At 38.9% G+C, this 24,521-nt stretch overlaps 1 protein-coding gene across 1 annotated transcript; it reads right to left on the bottom strand.

Annotated features, from left to right (window-relative positions):
- Window positions 1–575: 575 nt before the first annotated feature.
- GRK1 (G protein-coupled receptor kinase 1) lies at window positions 576–18,009 on the bottom strand. Its single transcript, XM_074192658.1, is given in 7 exon segments — window positions 576–874; window positions 2,560–2,761; window positions 5,150–5,274; window positions 10,367–10,450; window positions 12,097–12,254; window positions 13,954–14,081; window positions 17,308–18,009. Coding segments are annotated over 7 exon segments (1,698 nt in total).
- Between the last annotated feature and the right edge of the window lie 6,512 nt (window positions 18,010–24,521).

Genomic DNA, 24,521 nt, shown 5'->3' with positions numbered 1-24,521 from the left:
CTGGTTCCTATAGGCCGATTAGATGAGCAGCACCACCTGGGAAGAGGGCCACCTAGAAAGTCAGGCCAAGGGTTGCTGGTTGGGGGACTTAGGTGATTGGGCTGGTGTTGGGGGAGGACAAAATGCAGCCCTGCAGTCTGAAGGACCCGAGTTCAAATATAACCTCAGACCAGAGTTGCTAGTAATAGCTTTGCTGGTAATTCTGACTATTCTATTCTAACTCATTAGGAGCTCAAAAGAAATTTGTTCTTATAGATTAGAACATTATTACACTTTGGTCCAGCAAGACCATTCTTCAGCATGCATCCTTGCTTTTTCTTTGTTCCAGGTAGAAAAATTACTGAATGATTAGCTACACTGCTTAAGGGGGCAATCCTACTTTCTTAAGAGGAAATGAAATCTCAATCATCAAGGAAATGAACTGATATCTGAGTACAGCTGAGATTTCCAGATATTAAATCATTATTATTTGGTTTTACTAAGTAGACTGGTCTTTTTCCTCTCTTTCTTGGCCTGGTCTCCCAATATTTTGCTTCCTTTGAAAAAAGATTTTCAGGTTTTCAATAAGCTTTCCTCTAGGAGATCAGACACATTCCTGACTTGGATGATGAGGGTGGCTCTTCCACCACTATCCCCTTCATGTCATCAGGCATCTGACCATCAGCGCGCCACACATTTAGGTCCCCAAAAATACCCATTTCAATCATCTCTTCCTGCCAGGGTATGGGGCAATTTCCAGTTGCAAATTCCTGAAAGAACTCAGTATCTGTTTTGTCAAAGACGATTCCTTTAACAGTGGAAAAGGCACCAACATCCTGGATGTTCTTTGCATAGACAGTCCTGGAGTCAGGGATAAAAGGAGGTATCAACATACCTGTTCAAGGGGGGAAAAAAAAGAAATTAAGAATGGCTGAGCCAAGGCAGACTAAGGAAAGAAATAGCCAACCTGAAGCTAAGGAGAAATAAACTAAATACTTTATTGGGTTTCAAATATCTGAAATAATCATTGTTGTAGTTATTTTGACTGGAGCTGTTGCCCAGTGCCTAGGATACATGTCCACCTGGATCAGAAACGGAGTACTGGGATGTAGCTCGGGCTTCCTTGTCCAGCCCAGAATTAATGTAGGTCATGTTCTAGATGGAATGTCACGGTTATTCGGTCGTTTCAGTTGTCGGCTTCCTTGTGACTCATTTGAGATTTTCTTGGCAGAGAAACTGGAGTGGTTCTCTGTTTCCTTTCTCAGCTTGGGTCCAGCTAGTAAGGGGCCGAAGCTGGATTTGAATTCAGGTCTAGGGGACTCCAGGCGGCCATGGGGCTTAGTGTGTCATTGTGCACAAGGAGGAAGAGGAAATGTTTTGTTCAGTCGGGGCCTGGGGCAGGAGCCCTGGGTCCCCCCAGGAGTGGGAAGGTGGAGGCCTTGTGGGGGGCAGGGGAGGGCTGCGGCCTGGGGAGGAGGGAGGAGACTGGAGGAGACTTCCACCCCAGGGCCTTCCAGGGAGAGACAGGCTGGATTGTGTAGGGGCCCCTGCCTGCCCCCACCCCAGCCAGCATGCAAAGTGCGGGGAAGGCCAGGCCAAGGGCCCCTGGGGACCTGGGCTGGGGCTGTGACCTCAGATGCTAGTGGTGTGACCCTGGACAGGTCCCTTAACTGGCTTGGCCTCTTTCCCACTCCTGAAGGGGACCCAGGGGTAGGCCTGTCCTCGCTGGGCTCCTGCCCCAGGCCTGCACCACTTAAGAGATGCTCTGTGATTGAACAATGAAGTACTACACCACTTGGCTGGCCTGGAGTCCCCTAGAGCTGAATTCAAATCCAGCTTCAGCCCCTTACTAGATGGACTTGTTGCTTAATCCTCTCTGCCTCAGTTTCCTCTAATGTAAAGTAAAGAGAAAGAAATGACAAGTCACCCCAGTTTCTTTGCCAAGAAAACCCCAAAGAGGGACACAGAGAGCTGGACAAGACTGAAAATGACTGAACAAAAAATAGGCATATTTTATGCAGTGTCCCAGAAGTCTTAGTACACTATTAAAATGGAAAGAATGGCTGATGTATGTGTAACTGCATTAAGGCTTTTGGGTTGCCCTATGTATATATTGTCTTGAGATGACTTCTCCCGACACACCAGTGAACATAAGGTCCTTGAGGACAAATATATATTTTTTAAATATTGGTATTCTGGGACAGCTAGGTGGTGCAGTAGAATGAGCATAGGCCCTGGAGTCAGGAGCACCTGAGTTCAAATTTGACCTCAGACACTCAACAATTATCTAGCTGTGTGGCCTTGGGCAAGCCACTTAACCCCATTGCCTTAAATAAACAAAAATTAAAAAGAATATTTGTATTCCCATGTTTAGCAAAATGTGAGTAGTCAGTGTGGCCCAATGCTGATCATTTGAACACAGCAGAGTTAAAATAGACAAAAGCAATTGCTTGTTAAATACATGAATAGCCATCAAATGAGATATTGGTAAAGCTCTTTGCACACCTTCAAGTGCTATCCACAAGTCAACCACTTTACTCCTTTCCAAGCATGGATATACTCAGTCCTTGGGGACAGTACCTGCTTCTAGCTGCCTCCAGTTAATGTCCTTGAAGAGGAGGTTGGCTCGGAGCCCATCACAATTGCCATTTTTGAATCCCAGGCGCTTCTCGGGATCTTTTTCAAGAAGGGCTTCACAGAAGTCCTTGCTGGTTTTGCTGAATTTTTCTGTGTATTTCACAGGCTCAGAAAGAATTCTCTGTTTGAGCTCTTTATTTTCGAGCTGGCAGGGGGAGAAAAAACATTGCAGTAAGTTAAACTCTACAGACAGGCCAAAATCACTAGTGGCTGACCATAAGCAAAATTGTAAAGCTGTTAAATTTGTGCTATCTTCAATCTATTTATATCTCTACTATACTTGAACTATCTCCCTTACATCCATTCTACCAAAATCTATTCTTAGGACAGGATGGAGGAAAGGGCAGCAAAGGGTAGCGGAAAGAAGTCTTGCTGAATTTGGAGTCAGATAATTCAAGTTGAATTCCTCCTCTGTCACTTATCACCTGTGTGACTTTAAGTAAGTAACTTCATGTACTTGGGTCTCAATTTCCTTATGTGTCAAAATGAGGGGGTGAGGAACCAGAAAGTCTCTGCGGTATTTCCCTGTTCTAAATCTAATAACCCCAGTCTTAAGAAAGGACCTGAAATTTTTCCAATAAAGATAAATGATAATAAATGATTGATAAAATTACTTATCCCTCTAAATTGGAACCTGGAAGAACCAGTTACTTCCTTAATAGTTATGGATTGCTAGTATTTTACTTTAGTGGTCTGAGTAATAAGATTTGTTTCTTCAACTTTACTAAGGGAAAGAGATGTAGATTTTCATTGTTAAATTTGGGGAGTTTCTTTCTGTAGTAGTTCCAATTCATGGCAGACTTATGACAGTTTATGAACTATCATAAACAAGATAAGGAGACAGGACCATAGAAAGCCACACCTGCCCCCCCCACCCCCCACCCCTGGTAATAAGGATTCAATCATTAATTCAGGGCCTTCTCTAATTCTTGTTATTGAGAGACAACTGGAGAAACTTTCTCTTATGGTGAAAAACTGGCTTTGCCCCCAATTCTCTTTGCCTATTTAAATAATACCCATCTTTCAAAATCCTGTCCCAAATCTTCCAAAAATCTTGCCCAAGAATAGAAGTTAAAGAAGAATGAGGGGAAGGCAGAAGAAACTAATATAGTTTAAATCTTGTTCCATGGTCTCAAGTTTGGGCAAACCAATGAAAATTTAGTGGGATTGAGGGATTGAGAGAGATATAAATGGAATTAAGGGTTAAATTTACTGAACTTTTAGAGGAATACAAAGATGTATTAGTTATCTGAAGACACTTTATCTTATTATATATGAGAAGTTATTTGTTGCACCAAGAACCATTCTGAGACATTAGTTTGAATCTTGCCTCAGATATTTATTAACCTGCTTTGATGACATTTGGCCTTCACTCTCAAAGAACATGGCATTAGGGAGGTGATGCCATGACAAGCAAATGAATTGGATTTGAGTAAGGGAGTGTTGTGCTAAATCACCAGTCTCACTTTCTCCTCTAGTGCCCAGATATGAATCAGGATGATTGGAGTTAGCCCTGGATGGGAGGCAGTCAGGGCTAAATGACTTGCCCAAGGTCACACAGTAGCAAATGTCAAGTTACTGAGGCTGGATCCAAACTCCTCTCCTCCTGAGTCCAAGGCCAGTGCTCTATCAACTGTAGCACCTACCTGCCCAAAATTACCTGCTTTAGAGACATCACTCAACCAAGGTCACTAACATAACATAATCACTAACATAAAGAAGCAAGTCCTTAACACAGTTTCAGAGAAATAAAGATTTATATGAATTGATACTGTGTAAAGTGAGCTAGAGAGAATAATTTATATGAGATGATTGCAGTCAGAGGACCAGGAGAATAATTTATGCAGTAACAATTTTTGTTGTCACTTTTCAGTCATATCCCATTCTCTTTGATCTCATTTCCTTCTCCAGCTCATTTTATAGATAAGGAAACTGAGACAGGTTTAAGTGACTTGTCCAGGGTCACACAGATAGGAAATGTGTGAGGTCAAATTTGAACCCATGAAGATAAATCTACTTGACTCCAGGCCCAATAGTAATAATATCATGGAATAATTGATACAATAACATTATCGTTGTAAAGACAAATAACTTAGAAAACTTCAGATGTCTTGGTCAATGCCATCACCAGCATGATTCCAGAAATGAAGCATGCTCCCTGCTACCTCCTGACAGAGAGTGAACTCAGGGTGCAGATTGAAACCTATGTTTCTTAGAAATAGCAAATCTGGGCATTTATTTTGCTTGACTTTGCATATCTGTTACAAGGGTTTTTTCTTTTTTAAAAAATGCTAGAACAAGTAAGAAGAGAATAGTTTTAATTTAAAAAATTAAATTAAAAAAAAAAAAGAAAATGAGTCCTTGAAAACTAAAGCTGCAATCCCAAAATACATAGAGGTGTCTCTTTGCCTAACATAATCCTTTCTCTACATTCCATCCTCATTATCACCACTGTAAATAAGATTTAGTACCAAATGACCATCAGTGTAATCATAAATGAATAAAAATCTGCCAGGAGAGCAGATTCTAATACCTTTTCTCCTCTAGCTCGAAAGGGTCCTCTGGCTGCAATCATCTCATATAATGTAACCCCCAAGGCAAAGTAGTCCACGGAGAAATCATATTCCTCACCCCGAAGTAATTCTGGCGCCATGAAACCTGCAAAGACATTAGCACCAGCTGAATGCCAAATCCAGAGATTGCAGTGTACTAGCTGTACGCACTTATCCTGAGACTTGCAATCATGGAAATGATACTTTTAATGAAACCAAAAACATAGAGGATATGATGTGAATTCTCATTTCCCCACCTCAGTATACATGTAACCCTATTGGAGAAATGACAAAAATATCACACCAGAATTCACTAGAAAAGAGGAAATATCCTCTTTTCTGTATGTGTATCAGTTGGGAGCCATTGGGAATGGGTGATGAAAGCAGGTATAGTAAATAGTTAATAAACATTTCTTAAGTACAGATGTGCCAGGCACTGCACTGACAGCTGTGCGGGGGGGGGGGGGGGGGCAAAGAAAAACAAAAGAAAGTTAGTTTGTCCTATGTTTGGCCTAAGAAGTGACTTCCTCTTGTTTATTTTCCTTTTATGTCCATAAAAGGATAATCAGTAACAGCAGCAATTACAGGCCCTAGTCCAGGATCTGATGCTTTGGGCCATGCAGCTGCTCCCTAAGGAGCCTACATCAAATGCCAGGCTCCTCTAGAAGGAAAGAAAGAGTCTAAATAACTGGTGCTTTAAGAAAGGATGGGAGAGGGGGAAGAAAATGGATGTAAGTGGAATTTAATCATCATGAAAGGGGGGCATTGGCCCTTGGCTACAATTTATTTCCACATACCACTTGATGTGGTCCTTTCTTGAAATCTCCCCTTCTTTTCTTTTTCATTTGAACCAAATTTTACCTATATAAAAAATGTTAAGAGCCCACAATCCTACATTTCTATGACAAACAACTGTGAATTGAAGCAAAATGAAGTTCCAAATTTATCTCATAAGCATGAGAAGGATATATAGTACAGTACCTCACATGAAGAATTAGTCCCATTCTATTATAATAACAATAATAATAAAGCTAGCATTTACATAGTGCTTTGCATAGTCTATCCAGGTGGTAAGTTCTCTTATTATGGATAAGGGAATTGTGGCTGAGAAGTGAAGTGATTTCCCAGGAACTGTACATTTAGCTTCCCCATCTGTCAAACAAGGGAACTGGAGAGGATCTCTGAAGCCTCTTCCATCTCCGACTTTCTAGCTGCTGTGAAATACAGAGCATTTATCCAAGTGAAAAACCTTAATACTCTGGAAACAATGTGAAGATTATCAGACTGCCTTTGGAGGGGGAAGAAATGTGTAAAATTCAAAACCTTACCAAAAAATTATAAGTAGAAATTACTATTTATATAATTGGAAATCAAAATATTCATAATATATATATATAAAAATTAGTTCTCATCTTCATGGCAATGATAGAGGGCCCTCTAGTGGTCATGACTATTAATGTATGAGCAAAATCAGAGCTTTTCACTACCAAAATGAGGGGTCTCAAATGCCATCTTAACATTTGGATTTGATTCAGTTTTTATTAAGTTGTATTAAATTAAAGTTTGATTAAATTCTGTAACATTTTGTGTGTCAGACAACTGTTTACATTTCCCTTCTGATATAATGTAGATCATCATCTCATATTGAGAATCCCTAAGGGATAAAGGATAGGGAAACCAAGGAGGACCTGGTTTAAGTCCCACCTCTGACACATATTAACTTTGTGACCTGGGAAAATCATTTGACCTCTGATTATTTTTAGTTAGAGGTGTCAACCACACCACCCATAGCCTGCATGTGATCCACAACACTCCTAATCTGAACCATTTAAAAATGTAGTTCCTATATGATTGTAAGGTATTGAAGGAATATATATAAACATATGTCATTTTCCAAGTCAGTATGCGACTTGCAGGGATCCTTATGTATCTAACACCTTGATGGGACTAGTTTTTATCCGAGTTTGACAACACTGATTTAGACAGGTTTTTTGAGACTTTTCATTGCAGAGGAGGTGCTGACTTGCATCCACAGAGAAGTTCCTTAACTGAGAGTTCTCCATGACAAAGAAATCACAAGCCCAGTCTCTTTCCCTATTCCTATCCCTACCTTACAATGTTTTAAACAGAAGGAAGAGAATAGATTCAATTGTCTTGGGGGGGGGGGGTTGAAAGGTTATTTTAGTAACTCCCTAAGCTTCTCCCTAAAACAAGGCTTACTTTTTAAATATTAATAAAATTAATATTTAATATTTAATAATAATTTCAATTGTGGTATATGGACTCAAGTCATAGAATGCTACAATATCAAGAATTAAACTGCAACATATTCCAAATAAGTGATTTTGAAAAAGATCTGGGTTCAGTTCCACCTTTGATACTTATTACATAAATGACCTGAGACAAGTTGCTTTACCTCCCCCTGGACCTCAGTTTACTCATCTGCAAAATGAGGAAGTACGATTATATAGTCTTTGAGGTCCCTTCCCCTCTAAAGCTACAATCCTATAAACACTGGAATCAAAGAGGTCATCAAAGAGAAGTATGGCTTAAAAAAATAAAAAGAAGCCAGAATAGCATGTAGTCAGAATGGTTTCATTGGCACATATATAGTCATATGATCTTATGAAAAAGCAAGGAAGGGGCAGCTAGGTGGCACAGTGGATAGAGCACTGACCCTGGAGTCAAGAGTACCTGAGTTCAAATCCGGCCTTAGACACTTAATAATTACCTAACTGTGTGGCCTTAGGCAAACCACTTAACCCCATTGCCTTGCAAAAAAAAAAAAAAAAAAAGAAAGAAAGAAAAAGCAAGGAAGAACCTTTCAGCATATGGGTGATGAACTTTTGGGAAGGCATGAACAAGTGTCAATATATAATAAGAAGAATTAGAGTGCTATATTTTTAGAAGGAACTTCCACATATGAGATCATAGAACCATTTGTATATTGAGTTTCATAAAATTCCTGATTCAAGTCTTCATATAATAAGACTATGGAACATAAATCTAGAATCGGAAGGAATCTCAGAAGCCATCTAGTTATGGAAGAAAAAAATAAATGTTGAGTCGCATTTAGTTTCTGGGTGAGCTACCTGAAAACCCAAGCAAGAGGCAGGATTTATGTAATAAATGAGATCGGGGCAAAATGGAAATATAAACCAAGTGTTGTGATAGCCTCTCTCTGACCCCATCTTCAGTACCACATTATTTTTTATAATTTGAATATATGATAAACATGTCCCAGATTATATCTTCTTAGGTGATAAGAGTGATCATATGATTTCATATATCTTTTGTTGTTGTTGTTCAGTCATTTCCATCATTTTTAAGTCTTTGTGACCCCATTTTGGGGTTTTCTTGGCAAAAGGTGATGAAGTAGGGCAGCTAGGTGGCACAGTGGATAGAGCACCGGCCCTGGAGTCAGGAGGACCTGGCTTCAAATCTAGCCTTAAACACATAATAATTGCCTAGCTCTGTGAACTTGGACAAGTCACTTAACCCCAATGCCTTAAATAAATAATTTTTTTAAAAAAATATAATAAAGTGGATTACCATTTCCTTCTCCAGTTGAGGATACTGAGGCAAGCAGGGTTAAGTGACATGCCCAGGGTCACACAGCTAGTAAGTGTCTGAGGTTGTATTTAATTCATGAAGATGAGTGACCTGATTCCAAGCCCAATGGTCTACTATCCACTGTGCCACCTGACTTTCTTTTCCTATATATTAAAATCATGCCATGACAAAGCAGGCTCCAAAGGGCTTTACTGCATTGTGTAATTATTGAAGGGTTTTGCAAAACCACTTAACAGTAGCATAAAGTTAATGGCATGACTTCCTTCCCCCTTAAAGGAAACCCAACTTTAAACCATAGCCACAAAGTTCAAGCATCCTTCTCAGTATGAAAGCTTTGGATGAGCAGCTGGTCCAAACCACTGTTTTCTTTTCTTTTCTTTTTTTTTAATTTTTTTTAAGGTTTTTGCAAGGCAAATGGGGTTAAGTGGCTTGCCCAAGTCTACACAGCTAGGTAATTATCAAGTGTCTGAGACTGGATTTGAACCCAGGTACTCCTGACTCCAGGGCCGGTGTTTTATCCACTGTGCCACCTAGCCACCCCAAACCACTATGTTTTCGAGAAAATATAGCTTGGAAATCAACTGCTAGACCCTAGCTTTCAACTTCAAAGTGTTACCCGAAGAAAGTCTCACAGAGGGCACGGAACCTCTGCCTTGCTCATAATGGGTGCTAATCAGTGTTTTCTGATGACCATAGATGAAGGATAGGAAGTCCCTTGGTTAATAAGGCATCAACAAAACAATTTCAGATTAAGTTCCTTTTGAGACAGCTAGATATCACAATGGATAGAGCACTGACTGCAGTCAAGGAGACCTGAGTTTAAAACCTAAAACCTGCCTCAGATATTTACTAGCTACATAACACAGGACACATAAGTCATTTAATGTGTCTTAGCCCCAATTCGCCCATCTGTAAAATATGGGTTATAATGGACCTTATCAGGGTTGTTATGAGAATCAAATGACATTATATAAGTAGAAGACTTTTCAAACTTTCCAATGCTTTATAAATGTCTATTTATTATTATTATTATTATTATTATTATTAATTAGAGGACACAATGGGATCCATGAGATGAAGAGTACTGGAGCAGTACCAAATTGAGAGGCAAACCCACAGCCCCCCTCCTCCAGTATCTCCTAAGTGACTTCTCCTTGCTGTGACCTTGAGTGAGTCACCCCCACTGGGCCTTGTCTGTAATTGAGGGGGGGTGGAATCATTACCCTCAAATACCCCTTCCTAGCCTATGGGGCAGCACAGCAGGAAGCCACGCCCACCTGTGGAGATCTTGTAAGGACTTGATTGTTCTTACAAATACTGGGTCCCCCAGTTAGAAGAGGGACTGCCTAGTCTTTTCTTTTATATATCCCTAGCACTTAGCACTTGGCATATAGGCAGCACTTAAATGTATTTTCCTTTTCATTCATTCACTCAATCATTCTAGGTCTAAAGTTATGATCCTACCAATTTGGGGAGGAAAAGTCTTTCTTTAAGAAAGCTACAATTTCTATATTGACCAAACAGATTGACTTTCTCTCCTCCTGAGGAAGAGAGTAAGGACATGGCCAAGCAATTCCTCTGCCTTTTTCCACCACCCTATTCTCTACAGACTCATGGGCCTTTACCTGGGGTGCCTGCATAACCCTTTGTCTTTGTCTGTCCTTCCTTCAGTTCCACAGCAAGGCCAAGATCAGAAATCCGAACATTGCCTGAAAAGCAAATATCAGAAGGGGTCAGATGAGGCCAAACATAAAAAGGAAGTTCGCATACCCAGCACCTTGCTGGAGCCACAAGGCAGTACTCTGTACACACCCGCCCAGGAAGGCAATCAGTGGTCTAAGGTCAAAGACGACTCAAAAACAACCCCTTTTACTTTTCTCCATTGACAAGACCTTAGCCATGTCCAAATGAAACTAAAGCTGAGTTTCAGTCTTCCAAAACCACCTAGCATTTGCAAAGATAATTTCTCCCATAGCTAAATATTTGTACCATTCTTAAATTTACATGTGGATTTAATAACCATGTGACTTAGTAATTATTCAATAAGCATTTATTAAATGTCTTGACCTTGACACTGATTGTTCATGCCAAGACAATAAATGAAACAGTCCTCATCCCCAGAGAAAAAAGTATGTCATGATTGCCAAGGAAAAATTTAGTTTTAAAGAAAGTCAAAAATCCATTTTGTTTATGTTTAGGGCTGCATTTTAAGAGCTCTCTGATGTGAGTCTGAACTAATCAATAAAAATCCATTTGTTAGTTATTAATAAGTGCTTTTTATATGTTGGGAATTGTGCTAAATGCTGGGGATGAAAAAACTGCAAAATGTCCCTGTCTTCAAAAAGTTTATATTCAAATAAGACAAATCACATATACATAAAGAAAACACATATAAGATAAATATAGAGTTTATGAAAGGTATCTATAAAGGGCAGTTATAATTGGACATCATAGACAGAAAGTAAAAAATTTATTAGTAAATTTGACCATTAAATCATAAATAGTCCCTAGTGATTCTATATAGGACAACTAGGTGGCTCAGTAGAGAGCACCAGATCTAGAGAGAGGAAGCTTCCTGCATTCATTCTCAGCCTCAAACACTAGCTGTGTGTCCTTGGGCCAGTCATTTAACTATTTTTCCTCAGTTTCCTCATCTGTAAAATGAGCTGGAGAAGGAAATGGCCAACTATTCTACTACTTCTGCCATGAAAACTCCAAATGGTGTTACAAAAAATATAGGACACGATGGAAATGACTGAACAAGTATGACTTGTAGACTTGTAACCTGTACCTATCTTCCCAATTTCAATCCTTTGGTAAAAAGTAATGCCCATTTGAAAAATTTTGTTTCAAGATGAAAATCTAAGGGGCAGCTAAGTGGCACAGTAGATAGAGCACAGGCCCTGGAGTCAGAAGGACCTAAGTTCAAATCCGGCCTTAGATACTTACTAATTGCCTAGTTGTGTGACCTTGGGCAAGTCACTTAACCCCATTGTCTTGAAAAAGCAAAAAAAAAAAAAAAGATGGAAACCTAGACCTCAAATTCATCTTAAGGTACATACACAAAAATACCCTGTAATAGCATATCAAAAAATCAGCCCATTCCTCCTAAAGATTCTGTGAATCAGGGTGGCTAGGTGGCACGGTGGATAAAGCACCAGCCCTGGAGTCAGGAGTACCTGAGTTCAAGTCCAGTCTAAGACACTTAGTTGTATGACCTTGGGCAAGCCACTTAACCCCATTGCCTAGCAAAAAAAAAAACCCTAAAAAAAGATTCTGTGAATCAGTGAGACACAATTCAAAATTTTAAATGCACAGACTGGATCAGAGGCCTCCCTTCCCTGAATCCACTCACCATCATTATCCAAGAGAACATTCTCTGGTTTGAGATCCCTATACACAATTCTCTTCTGATGGAGGTGTTCCATGCCACAGATGATCTGGGCAATGTAAAAGACGGCTCTTGCTTCCTCAAAACCAGGATTCTCCTCATTGACATTGTAGATGTGATACCTGGCAGAGCAGAAAACCATGGAAGCAGTGGGCACCTCATGGGGGCCTATCTACAATCATATTACGAGGTGACATTCTATGAGGGTCACAATGAGAGATTATCTCATTTGATCCTCAAAAAACCCTGTGAACTAGGTGCTGTTATTAATCCCATTTTACAGATGACTAAATGGAGGTCCAGAGACTGAATAACAAACATGCCCAGGGTTACATGGCTAGTGAGTATACTATAAATCCACAATTTAAATAAAAACAAAATCATCATCAAGGGATGATTACTACATTTAGGGGAAAAATACAATATCTCACTACTGGATATCTCTAAAAATATTTTGTTCAGTTTTTATCCCAGTTTTCAGTTGCCCCTGGGGAAATGAAGAACACAGACAAATGGAATGAAAGTTATAGATAAATCTAAGAATTCAATTCAGCTTCTTCCCAATCTAGCCTTTAACCAGAAATACTAAGGGGCATTAGTTGGTTAAACTTGTTAGAATCACAGAATGTGAACACCATAATGGACTTTAAAGATCATCTTGTCCATCATTCCTCATTTTACAGATGAAGAAACTCATGGTCCAGAGGAATTAAGTGATTTGCTAAACTAACAAAGGAATGAAGTAACACTAGAGAAACTAGGAGATGCAGCAGACAGAGCAATTGACCTGGAGTCAGAAAGATGTGAGTTCAACTCCCAACTCAGACACTTAAGACCTGTGTCACTTAATCCCCTTCTGCCCCCCTCCATTTCCTCAACTGTAAAATGAAAATAGAATGAGATCATGTTTGTAAATCCCTTAGCATAGTGCCTAGAACAAAGCTTAACAAATATGTATTCATTCCCTTCCTCTCCCTAGAAGACCTGAGTTTAAATCTGGACTCAGAGACTTACTAGCTGGGTGACCCTGGTCAAGTCACTAACCCTGTTTGCCTCAGTTTCCTCATCCATAAAATGAACTGGGAAAGGAAATGGCGAATCACTCCCTAATCTTTACCAAGAAAACCCTAAGTGGGGTAACAAAGAGTTGGAAATGACTGAAAAAACTGAATAACAACAATAACAAGTTATCTCTAGCCAAGTAATAATTCTAGCATATCTCTCAAGGTTCCCATCTGAAAAATAATTATGAAATTAGCAAAGTTTATTTTTAGTGTTCTTATTCCTCTATAATACTCATCTTTTTCCTTTTTCTTTCTTCCCTAACAACTCAGTGCCCACATAGTCTCAGGTACTTCTCCTGAGGAAAAAATTGATAAAATACAAAACATGTAAATATGCTGTCTTCACCAACGGTTTTGATGCTAGCTGAGAGTCTAAGGAAAGAATCTTCTAACAAATTCCAGGCAACACAGAAAGGCAGTGTAAGAGCTATGTTTTGGTTGGTTCGTTTTAGCTAAAGAAAACATGATGTGACTGTTTAGAGAACCAGGAATAATTAACCTACCTCTGACACATCCTGGCTGTTTGGTCCTGGACAAATCTCCCAAAAGTCTTTTTAGGACTCCAGGTTATAGAAAAGGTACCAACCAGCATTGTCAGTGGGGAGTTCCCACCACCCATTCCTATGTCTTCCTGGCTCTGTCAGATCACATCACAGAGACAATTTACTACAAGACCACTTTTCATGGAATGCTACTATCATATCACTTTGGCTCATTGCAACCCTATCTCCCACTTTGGACCAAGGGTTCAATTTACCTTAAGTCTCCTCCATTCATAATGGTCATCACCAAACAGAGGTCTGTTTTGGTTTCAAATGCATAGGCCAAAGAGACTATAAACCTGCTATGGACCTTCGTTAGGATCTTCTTCTCTACCATAGCACCCTAGAAAGCAAAACTTTGAATAAGTACACACATATTTGCTGGTGAAAAAAAAAGAACACATTCTCTATAAATTCTCAAACTCAATAAGAGAAAATAATATTTATACATTCTGTACCACCCCTCCCTCCAAGGGATTTTCTCCAGGCATATCACTGGCAATGATTAAAAATATTTAGTCTTTAGTTAGCAACAAGCAATTTCAAAGAAATTCATTAACACATACTAGCCCCATTTTACATATGGAAAAACTGATATCTCATAAAATCATAAAGGCACAAGGGATTTAAAGAGATCATCCTGTCTAGTCCCCTAATTCCAGAAAGATTAATGTCTAAAAAAAGACAGATTAGAAGTTGCTGTATTCTGTTTTTAAAAGATAGCCAGATTTGACAATTCCACAACCTCCCTTGACAGCCTGTTCCAGTGTTTCATCCCCTTACAGTCAAGCAGTTCTTCCTTATGTCTAACCGAACTCTCTCTTGCTGCAATGTCAGCCCATTTCCTCTTGTTCAGGCCTCTGCAGAGATGGAGAGCAACTGGTCAGTGTCCTCCCAAATCGTTTAATATCATTATTTTAAAATCTTTTCACTTTCTATTTAAATGTTTTTACAATTTTGTTGTTAACCTTGGATTTGTAACTAGAAAGAGGATATTGTCTCAGGAAAAAAAAAGAAAGAAAGAAAACTTGGCATCAGAAAGGCCTGTGTGTAAAGCTATACTGGGGTAAAAAAATGTAAACTTTACTTCATTTTTACCCATCCCTAGTTAGTTTGTTGATCTGGAAGAAGAAGAAGGTGTTTTGATAAGTACTGGGAGGGACTGGCCCTGGGATTTCACTAAGATAAGGAACTCTCATCTGAAGAAACTCTCTTTAGTAGGTCAGCACCTACTCTGCAACTCATAGTCTTAGAAAGCTGATTAGATTTAGTACACTGAGAGGTCAAGTGTTTTACCCAGGATCACTCAAATATTATATGGAAGAAGTCTTCAGATTTCAAAGCCAGTCCTCTCTCCCTTATGTCAAAATGCCTCTCTTGGACAGGTAAATGAAATATGTATTACTTTTCTCAGACCCCATCATCAGAATTCTATAGACTTTTCCTTATAACTCATATTCCCTGGATTGATTTAATATTTTTTCTTTAATCTCAATTCAGATCAATTGATCATACCGACATCAATATGCCATACCAAGCATAATGTCATAATACCATTTAGTTGTGTGCTAATTCTTTCCCTTTTTCTTCCTTGTTTCCTGACTCCTTTTCTTTTCCTTTCATTCTTTCTTTCTTTTTGCTTTCTTTTTTCTTTCTTCCTATCATTGACTGTCTCCACCACACCATCTAGTTGTGCACTATTTGCTTCTTTTTAAAAACCAATCTCAGGGTGGCTAGGTGTGGCTGTGGATAGAGCACCTGCCCTGGAGTCAGGAGTCCCTGAGTTCAAATCCGACCTCAGACACTTAATAATTACCTAGCTGTGCGGCCTTGGGCAAGCCACTTAACCCATTCACCTTACAAAAACCCAAATAAAAAAAAAAAACAATCTCAGACATCCCCTCTATTGAGTTGTATGCAATTTGTTTGTTCTTTAAACAAGTCACAGATTACAAGTTTCTTTCATTTGAAATGCGCCTCAGTGATAGTACTAGTTGCCCTGAGAAACCTTTGGAAGAAAACACAGTACCTCACTTCATCTGGTATAGATCAAGGTAAATGGGAAGGCTAATAAGATTGTTTACAAATCATTTTAAAGATTTTTTTTCTCAAATGGAACACTGGCAAAAGTGAAGGTGCAGTGGACTCCATGCAACCCCATAATGACATGTAGCAACTAAATTTTTTAAAAGTTATGATGAGGGGTGGCTAGGTGGTGCAGTGGATAAAGCACCTGCCCTGGAGTCAGGAGTACCTGAGTTCAAATCCGGTCTCAGACACTTAATAATTACCTAGCTGTGTGGTCTTGGGCAAGCCACTTAACCCCATTTGCCTTGCAAAAAAAAAGTTATGATGATACAATGTCCATTTTCTATAAAGTAAAGGTTAGTATTAGCCTACCAAATATTATGAGTGATTCTCACTGCATATTTGGTCATAAGAGGCAGATGTGGTGTGATGTATCTATGTCTGGCCTTATAGCTAGGAAGAAGACCTCAGTTTACATCCTACCTCTGACATATTTATGCAGTTTTGTAACTCTGGGCAAATCACTTAATTCTTCAATGCTTTCTAACAAATAAATTTTAAGTTGCAGGAAAATGTCAATATATATTGAAAGAGGGAGTTTCCTCACCCAGGATTTCCTATTCTGATGAAATCACAGGTCTAGGTCCTATCCCTAGACTCTGTGGAAAGCTGTGCTTCTCTTTTTAGAATACAAAGTTACTATTGTGTTGGCCACATTTCCACAAGCCAGGCTGAACCAGCAGGAAGAATGAGGCATTCCTATAGCTATATTTCGATAGTGGTGGTTTTTAAAACCACTCACAAATATAAGATGATATCTGTATCAATGTATTCTATGGGTTGGCTACCAATCAGAGTCTGAGAATGCCCAGTTTACTTTTAAAACAACAAAAATTAATTACAACAACAGAACTGGAGGAGGTGAATCATATAATCACTTGACTGTTAAGAGGTCATTTGATGCATTCTCCTCCTTTAATGATCTAGCTTTCAGTGTCATCAATTATCAAAACTCAGCTCCTGCAGTCACCAGGTAAAGATGGCTCATTTAAATGATATGACATACATTTTTTGGTCTGAAACTGTGATTTCATCTGGGCAGGAGCTCTTAAGTAGGAAGACTCCCTCTTCCACTCTACAGCAGTACTGTTCTGCAACTTATCTTAAATGTCTCTGGAGTCACACAGCCAGTATGTATGGGGGGTGAAGGGAGGGAGACTAGAATCCAGGCTGTCCTGACTCAAAGGCCACTGCTCTATTCTCTGCAGCATGGTTATTTCTCATTATAAATTGACTAGAACACTAGTCATGGAAAGTTTTGTTAATACTCCAAGTCAGAATGTTCTATTCCCAAAACACAAGCCAGCCACCTTTACTCAATACTAAGGCTTATATAAAGAGAGTGACAAAATTTCTACATCCTAATAAATGTATTGTCATGCCCCCTTCCCCACACTTTGTCAACTCCCACCTCAGCCCTGCTTGGGAATCTCAAAGGCATTTACTTTGGACTTTGCTGGGACCTATTTATTGCTGCTTACTTGATACCCTTTTCTTTTCTTCAGCCTCTTCTTATTCAGTTTTTTACAAGCATACATCTTGCCTGTGGCTTTCATCTGGCAACCTGACACCTCCCCAAAACCCCCTTTTCCCAGGACCCTGAAGTCCAAAAACTAATCTTCCCCAATGGGCTGGGCTTCTAGCCACTTCCGTTGCAGGAATCTCAAAAAATACAAACTCTCCAAGTACTCTTGGAAGGGAACCTCCTTCAGGTAGACCAGGGTTGCCTGAAGGAGAGGCTGGAAGAGTCCATTAGGGACACTTGAGTGCTTCTCCTGGACCTTCTCAACCATCCCCTCCTCCAGGAAGCTGCAGAAAAGTTTGGCCTTGGGGTGCAAATAGTCAGTAAGAATGGCCTGGGCTTTCTGAAGGCGAAAATCATCGTCGGCAGTGTCGTAGTCTTCAATGTCCCTCCATAACTCGACTGCAGGGATATGCCGCTCATCATTCTTTAGGAACTGCTGAAAGAGGCGCTTGCCAATAGGCTGCTCAAAGCAAATGTTTTCAAAGTCTAAGTTAAGAGTGTCCCGAAGAGATTCACATTTAGAGAGAGGAGGCAGTTTGAGTTTTGAAAGGTACTTCTTGTCCCGAGATAAATGAGAACTACCACTTGCATCAAAACTGCCCCGGGCTGCTATGAAGGCAGAATTGGCCACAACAGTCTCCAATGATCCAAAATCCATCTTTCAGGCCGTTTAGTCACCAGGCTCACACATGAGAAGTCATGAATCAAAGCTGAATTCTAAGAGTCCACCAGGATCCTGAGAACTGGTTTTCTGGGATTGACCCGTTGCCCTTGGCCTATGGCACCCTCCTGCCCTCACAGGGACGAGGGATCTGTCCTGTTCTGCACAATGATCAAGGGGCAAGCAATGCAAAAAGCAAACAGATCCCCAGGGTCCTGGGAAATGTGCAAGATCAGCAATAATACTAATCCTGGAGATTCTCAGATATAGGTGGAGGTTGAATTAGATGTGATCAACAAGGGACAGAAAAAGGTAATCCTCCTGAGTCATCAACTCTTGTAAACTTCTTATCTGATTAGACAGATAATTATTCTAGTTGCCCTCTCTCTTAGAGATAATATTTATTTTTTTGTTTAGAAAAATCTGAATATTTCTGTGATATTCTCTGCAAAGTCATTTAAGAGGTTCTAAATACTTAGAACACTTTTCCCCTCCAATTCTGCATTCTGCTTGGACAAACATAGTGACTCTCTACCTAGCTGTTCCAGTTTTGAAAGAAAGTTAGCATATTTGAAACTTCTTTAGACAGAGTCTTGAGTCCTTTTGGAGGAGGGTTGTTAAATAAACACAGAAGATTAAATACTTTGATGCAAGAAAATCCAATTAATGAGGTATTAACATAACTAATCAGAATCCCTGTCTAACTGGATTTTTATTTCTGTACTTTACTTTTATGAAAAGAAGCAAGTCAAAAGAAAAACCAGTGAAAAGAAGTCTTGAGAAAATAATATTTTTAAATATACAAAACCACTTCATGGAAATGTCCGGAATTTAAAGGTAAAGCATAATGCTCCAGCCTTTAGCACAGTACTAAGCACAGAGTACGCACTTTATACAGGTGTTGATAGTGACAAGAACAACATTTGAGTTTTTGACTTCTGAGAAATAGGAGACCCATAACTGAATACGGATCCCAGCACTTGTGTGACCTTGGACAAGTCACTTAACTATGCTGAGCCTCAGTTTCCTCATCTCTGAGATGAGGAAGTTAGATTAGAAGTCCATGGTCTGGAAACAATGTAAGGACTGGCAAATTGCCTTCTATGGGGGGTGCAGGGAGGAAAGTAAGATTAGGGGGAAAATTGTAAAACTCAACATAAATAAAATCTTTAAATAAAAAAAAAAAGTCTATGGTTCCCTGCAGCAATAAATCTCTGATCTTATGACCTATAAAATGGATATTGCAAGGATGAAGTTTGTAGATGATTTTTTAAAATTGGAAATAGTGTTAGGGACAATAGGCACACAAATACAGAGTTAGAATAGCTGTGAATTGGATTGGGAATTAGTTGACAAAAATCACTAACTGGTTCATACTGCTTAAGCTCATAACCACTTCTTGGTGTATGCCCCAAGGAGATCAAAGTATAAAAGAATAAAATTCTTCTTAACAACACAAATGTTGAGAGAACACATCTGATGATAACATAAATGACACCATCACTAAAAGGAGTTAAATCACTAAAAGAATTGGCAAAGAACACTTCTGGAGAATGATTTCTACACATTTATTTCTAACCTCCCCTTTAGTAAATGTCACCAGTATAGCAGTTTGTCCATACTGTGTTTGGAAGCAGATAGACAAAGCTTTCCAGAGGATAGTAGTTTGGTGATGAGATCAAGGTTTTATAGATTATTTCAGGAATAAAGGATCTACAGAACAAAGAAATGGGCTGGAGAGTTAAGTTAGAAAGAATAGAGAGGATCTAGAGTAGGATTGGGAAATGATATGAATTTAAAAGTAACAAGATATGATAATACATCAAATAATATATGAAAAATGCTTTGTATTTGTAAAGTATTATATAAATATCAGCACTTATTATTGAGGGGTGATTTTCTGTGTGTGTCTCAAGCAACTTTTCAGGACATATCAACTAAATCTTAGATGAGTTGCAATTTTTTTGTGGTGGAAAGAGTTCCTAATGAAGGACTTCCTTATACTAATGAAATAACATGTTTTGTACATTCCTGCATGATAAATGTATAGGAGAGGTTCAAATAATAGAGTAAGAAAAATAGGGAAAAGCAAAGATTACTTCTAGCTGGGAAAATTAAGGAAGGCTTCATGGAAGAGATCATAACATCTGACCTAGGACTTAAAAGGATTTGACCAGATAGAGATAGCAGAGACCATTTCATAAGTACTTTCCAATTTGTATTTGGCAACCTAAGTGTTGCAATACATAGAGTGCTGGGCCTGGAGTCAGAAAAACTCATCTTCCTGAGTTCAAATATAGCCAGACACTTTCTAGCTGGGTGACTCTGAGAAAATCACTTAACCCTGTTTGTCTTAATTTCCTTATTTGTAAAATGCGCTGGAGAAAGAAATGGCAAACCACTCCAGTATCTTTGCAAAACCATCAAACAAACCTTAATGGGATCACAAAAAAGTCATATACAATTGAAAACAACTAAACAACAACTTGAATTTATATTTCTAACTTTTTCCAAAGGGAAAGAATGAAAATAAGCCCTGGCTAAATAATGTCACCCCTGAAAACAGGTCTTCTGTATAGTCCTTCTGGCATAAGTCATAGGATCATCATTTGGGAGCTGAAAGAGATATTAAAGGTCAGGTTCAACCCCTTTATTTTACAGATAGGGAAACAGAGGCACAGGAGTTAAGTAACTTGCCCAGGATTACAGGTAGGTATTTGTGACATGATTTGAACTCAGGTATTCCTGATTCTAAGTCCTATACTCTCTCTAGTAGGCCACCCAACTGATTTAGGATAGGAATACAAATTAAGAATCATCAAAAGATGTCAACACTATAATTATACATGAGTTGACTGGCATAGCAGCATGAATAATACAAATGCATTTAAGACATCACCACCCCCAACTCAGTTTAGTCATTTATTTTAATCAGCTCTACACCTTTAATCAGTACCCTTCATCATAATTGGAGAGGAAAGTTCCTTTGATTTTTCACATTTCTCTGTAAGAGACTGATGAGACTGTGTGGTTTGGCAGAAAGGGTCTCAGGACTTGGAAATAGGGGAGTCCTAGGTTCAAACAAAGCTTGTCATACCAGCCATGAGCAAGGGCAAACCTTTTTGAATCTCAATCTTCCCATCTGTAAAATGGAGTTAATAATACCTATGTACCTGTCTCATAGAGTTATTGTCTAGATGATGTTTGTTCTTCATTCTCTAAGAAGACCATGACATCAGGGAAGTGATTCCATAACAAGCAAATGAATTGGATTTGAGTAGAAGGTACTGTGCTAAGTTACCAGCCTCACTTTTTCATCCAGAACCATCTGGATCCAGTGACCAGATGTGAATGAGGATGACTGGAAATGGCCCTGATGTGAGGTAATCAGGGTTAAGTGACTTACCCAAGGTCAAAACAACTAGTAAATGCCAAGAGTCTGAGGCTGAATTTGAACTCCCATTCTCCTGCTGCCAAGCCAGTGCTCTATCCACTATGCCACCTAGCTGCCCTTATTGTCTAGATAAATGAGAGAAAAGATATACAATATTTTGCAGACTTTAAAGTGACATATATAAATATATATATATGTATATATGTATATATATATGTATATATATATATATATCAGTTATTATTGTAAGGAGCATGGCAAGTGTGGTATAATGGAAAGACCACTAGAATTAGGAAATCTAGTTTTAGTCCTAACTACCTTTTATTAACTGACTTCTGAGCTTCCATTCTCTCATCTGTAAAAGGGCGAATAAAGTATGCCCTTTCTATCTTTTACAAGGTTGTAATGAAGATCTAATATTATCATTGAACTAAAATCCACAAATGTTTTCCCACCTAGTTACTCACCCTTCCTTCTTTCTTCCTGTGACAGAGATTTATTGTTGTTCAGTTGTTTTTCAGTCATGTCTGACTCTTCTTGACCCCATTTGGAGTTTTTTTTGGCAAAGATACTGAAGTGGTTTGCCATTCACTCTCCAATTCATTTTACAGGTGAGGAGATTGAGGCAAAGAAGGTTAAGTGACTTGCCCAGGGTAAGTGACTTGCCACAGCTATAACTGAGCTTAGATTTGGACTCAGGAAGATGAGTCTTCCTGACTTCAGGTCTAGCACTCATTTATTTTGCCATCTAGTTGCACTAAAAAAAAAAAAAAAAAAAAAAAAGAGGTCCCATGTTTCCCTGACAAACTAAAGAGTTGGCTTTCCAAAAGCCAAGTATTGTCACCATATCCTTCACCCTGATGACCAAATATATTTCCACATGAAAGGGAAGGAGCCCAGTGCCACTGAGCCCTTATTGCATATCTTGGCCACATCACAACAAAGCAAATCTCCTTTTGTTAATTGTTCAATGACTTTAAGTGCTACATTTCATCCCAACTTTGAACCTGAATTAAGATGTTAGAGCCACCTCCAACAAAACGAAATCACATATTTGAAAATGATTTGTGAATTGGCTAGAAATAGTACTAGACTTGGAGATAAGACCTAAGTTCAAATCCTGCCTCATACATAATAACTGTGTGACACTAGGCAAATCACTTAAGCTCTCTAATACCTCAATTTCCTCACCTATAAAATAAGGAGGTTTAATTTGCTGACCTAAAGTAGAGGGAGATTGTAGGCTAAGACTGTTGAAAAGGACTGATGCCCCAGGGTAAGGAAAGGGAAGTCTCAATTGTCCTATTACCAAATTATTATGGAGTTCAATGAACACAAAGAGACTCTCCATCTGGTAGGCTAGAGAAACAGGGAGGAGATAGCACAAAGTCGTCATTCCTTCTCTACCTCTCCTTTCATAGAAGATAACTACAAGAAGCAAGGTCATTTTGATAACACACAATCAGCACACATGATCAGCGTCTGGGGCTCTAAAGGCTAAGTTAATAAGTAGACCCTGTACAGCCAAGAGGAAGGGGTGACATTGATGTTGGAGGTCAACACTTTTTCTCTCCCTGTTGAACCAGGATAGAACCAGTCACTTGGGGACCTCTCCAACAAAGAAAATGGATCCTTATAATTGATGCCATGTAATCCAACAATGGATCTGTCACAGGGTAGTTCAAATAGGCCTCCCAGAATCCAAGGTAAAAATTATAGTTTGACATTCAGATTAAGAGGGTGGTTGAAAGGGAGTCCTGCTGGATCCTGCTTTGGTCAGACCTCATTTGAAGCATTGTAACTAATCCTAGGGACCTCTTTAGGGCTAGATATTCAACAAATAAGATAGCAAGGGGAGACTAAATCTTAACATATTCACCAAAGAATCAGGGGATATTTTGCTTAGAAGGAAAATGACTTAGGAAGGACCTTTCTGTTAAGAGAAACAGAAGGAAGTTGACATTAACTTTTCAGGATGACTTCTTTGGAAATTGGCTGCCATTGATGGAAACCAGTGGAGTGTCAGAGGATAGAAAGAGTCCTTGAGCTTCACACATCAGTATAATGGCCTTCTGAGGCCTAATCCTGCCCTTTAGAGTCTTTTTCACTGGTATCAGATATGGACAACATTCAATTTCAGGAGCAACCTCACTATGTATATGCACATGAGAGAGAACATAAAAAAGGTTATTTAGCCTAACCCTAAACAAATCTTAACCCTGAATTTGTTTCTAAACATAACCCTAAATTCTTTTTTTTTTTTAGGTTTTTGCAAGGCATATGGGATTAAGTGGCTTACCCAAGGCCACACAGCTAGGTAATTATTAAGTGTCTGAGACCGGATTTGAACCCAGGTACTCCTGACTCCAGGGCCAGTGCTTTATCCACTACACCACCTAGCCACCTATAACCTTAAATTCTAACCATAATCCCATTTTCATTTCTAACCTTTAAGTCTAACCCTAACTCAAAATTTCTAACCCTTACCCTAAATTCTAAATCTAAACCTAAAATCGTTTCTATCCTTAAATTCTAACACTAACCCTAACTATAAATTCTGACCTTAATCCTGACCCTAAAATCTCTTTTGCTTCTACTTGACCACACAATAATTAATTAATGTCATTAACATTAAAGTGCTGAAGTCCTTGACCCTAGGTTGAGTATTATCAGGATTCAAGGCTTTCCCCTTCTCTTCTGTGTATATAGTGATTCCAAACAAAGTTCAAGAGTATAAAAATAATACCTGGGGAAACCTGGCTATTTTGATGCATTGAGAAGTTAAAAGACCCCTACTATACAATGGAGATAGTGAATTGGTCCTAAATTCAAATACTGCTTAGAGACTTAGTACCTGGGTGACCTTGACAAGTTACTTAATTTACTTGGGCTTTAGTTTCTACTTCTGCAAAACAGAGGGAGTTAGACTAGATGTTCTCTGAGGTCCCTTACTCATCTATTTATTTGTGATTGTTTCAGATTAATTCCACTTAAGTTTTAAAGCATTCATTTTAATATTTTGTTTTATATTAAATTTAAATCTTCCAAGTGAAAATAAATGGTGATTTGTGGGCTCTCTCTTCCCAGATTTATCACTCATCAGTTAAATCAAAGG

This window comes from Macrotis lagotis, chromosome 6 (assembly GCF_037893015.1).
Source record: "Macrotis lagotis isolate mMagLag1 chromosome 6, bilby.v1.9.chrom.fasta, whole genome shotgun sequence".
Taxonomy (NCBI): Eukaryota; Metazoa; Chordata; class Mammalia; order Peramelemorphia; family Peramelidae; genus Macrotis; species Macrotis lagotis.
Note: the sequence above shows the minus strand (reverse complement) of the source record. Positions and strands in the feature narration are given on the sequence as shown.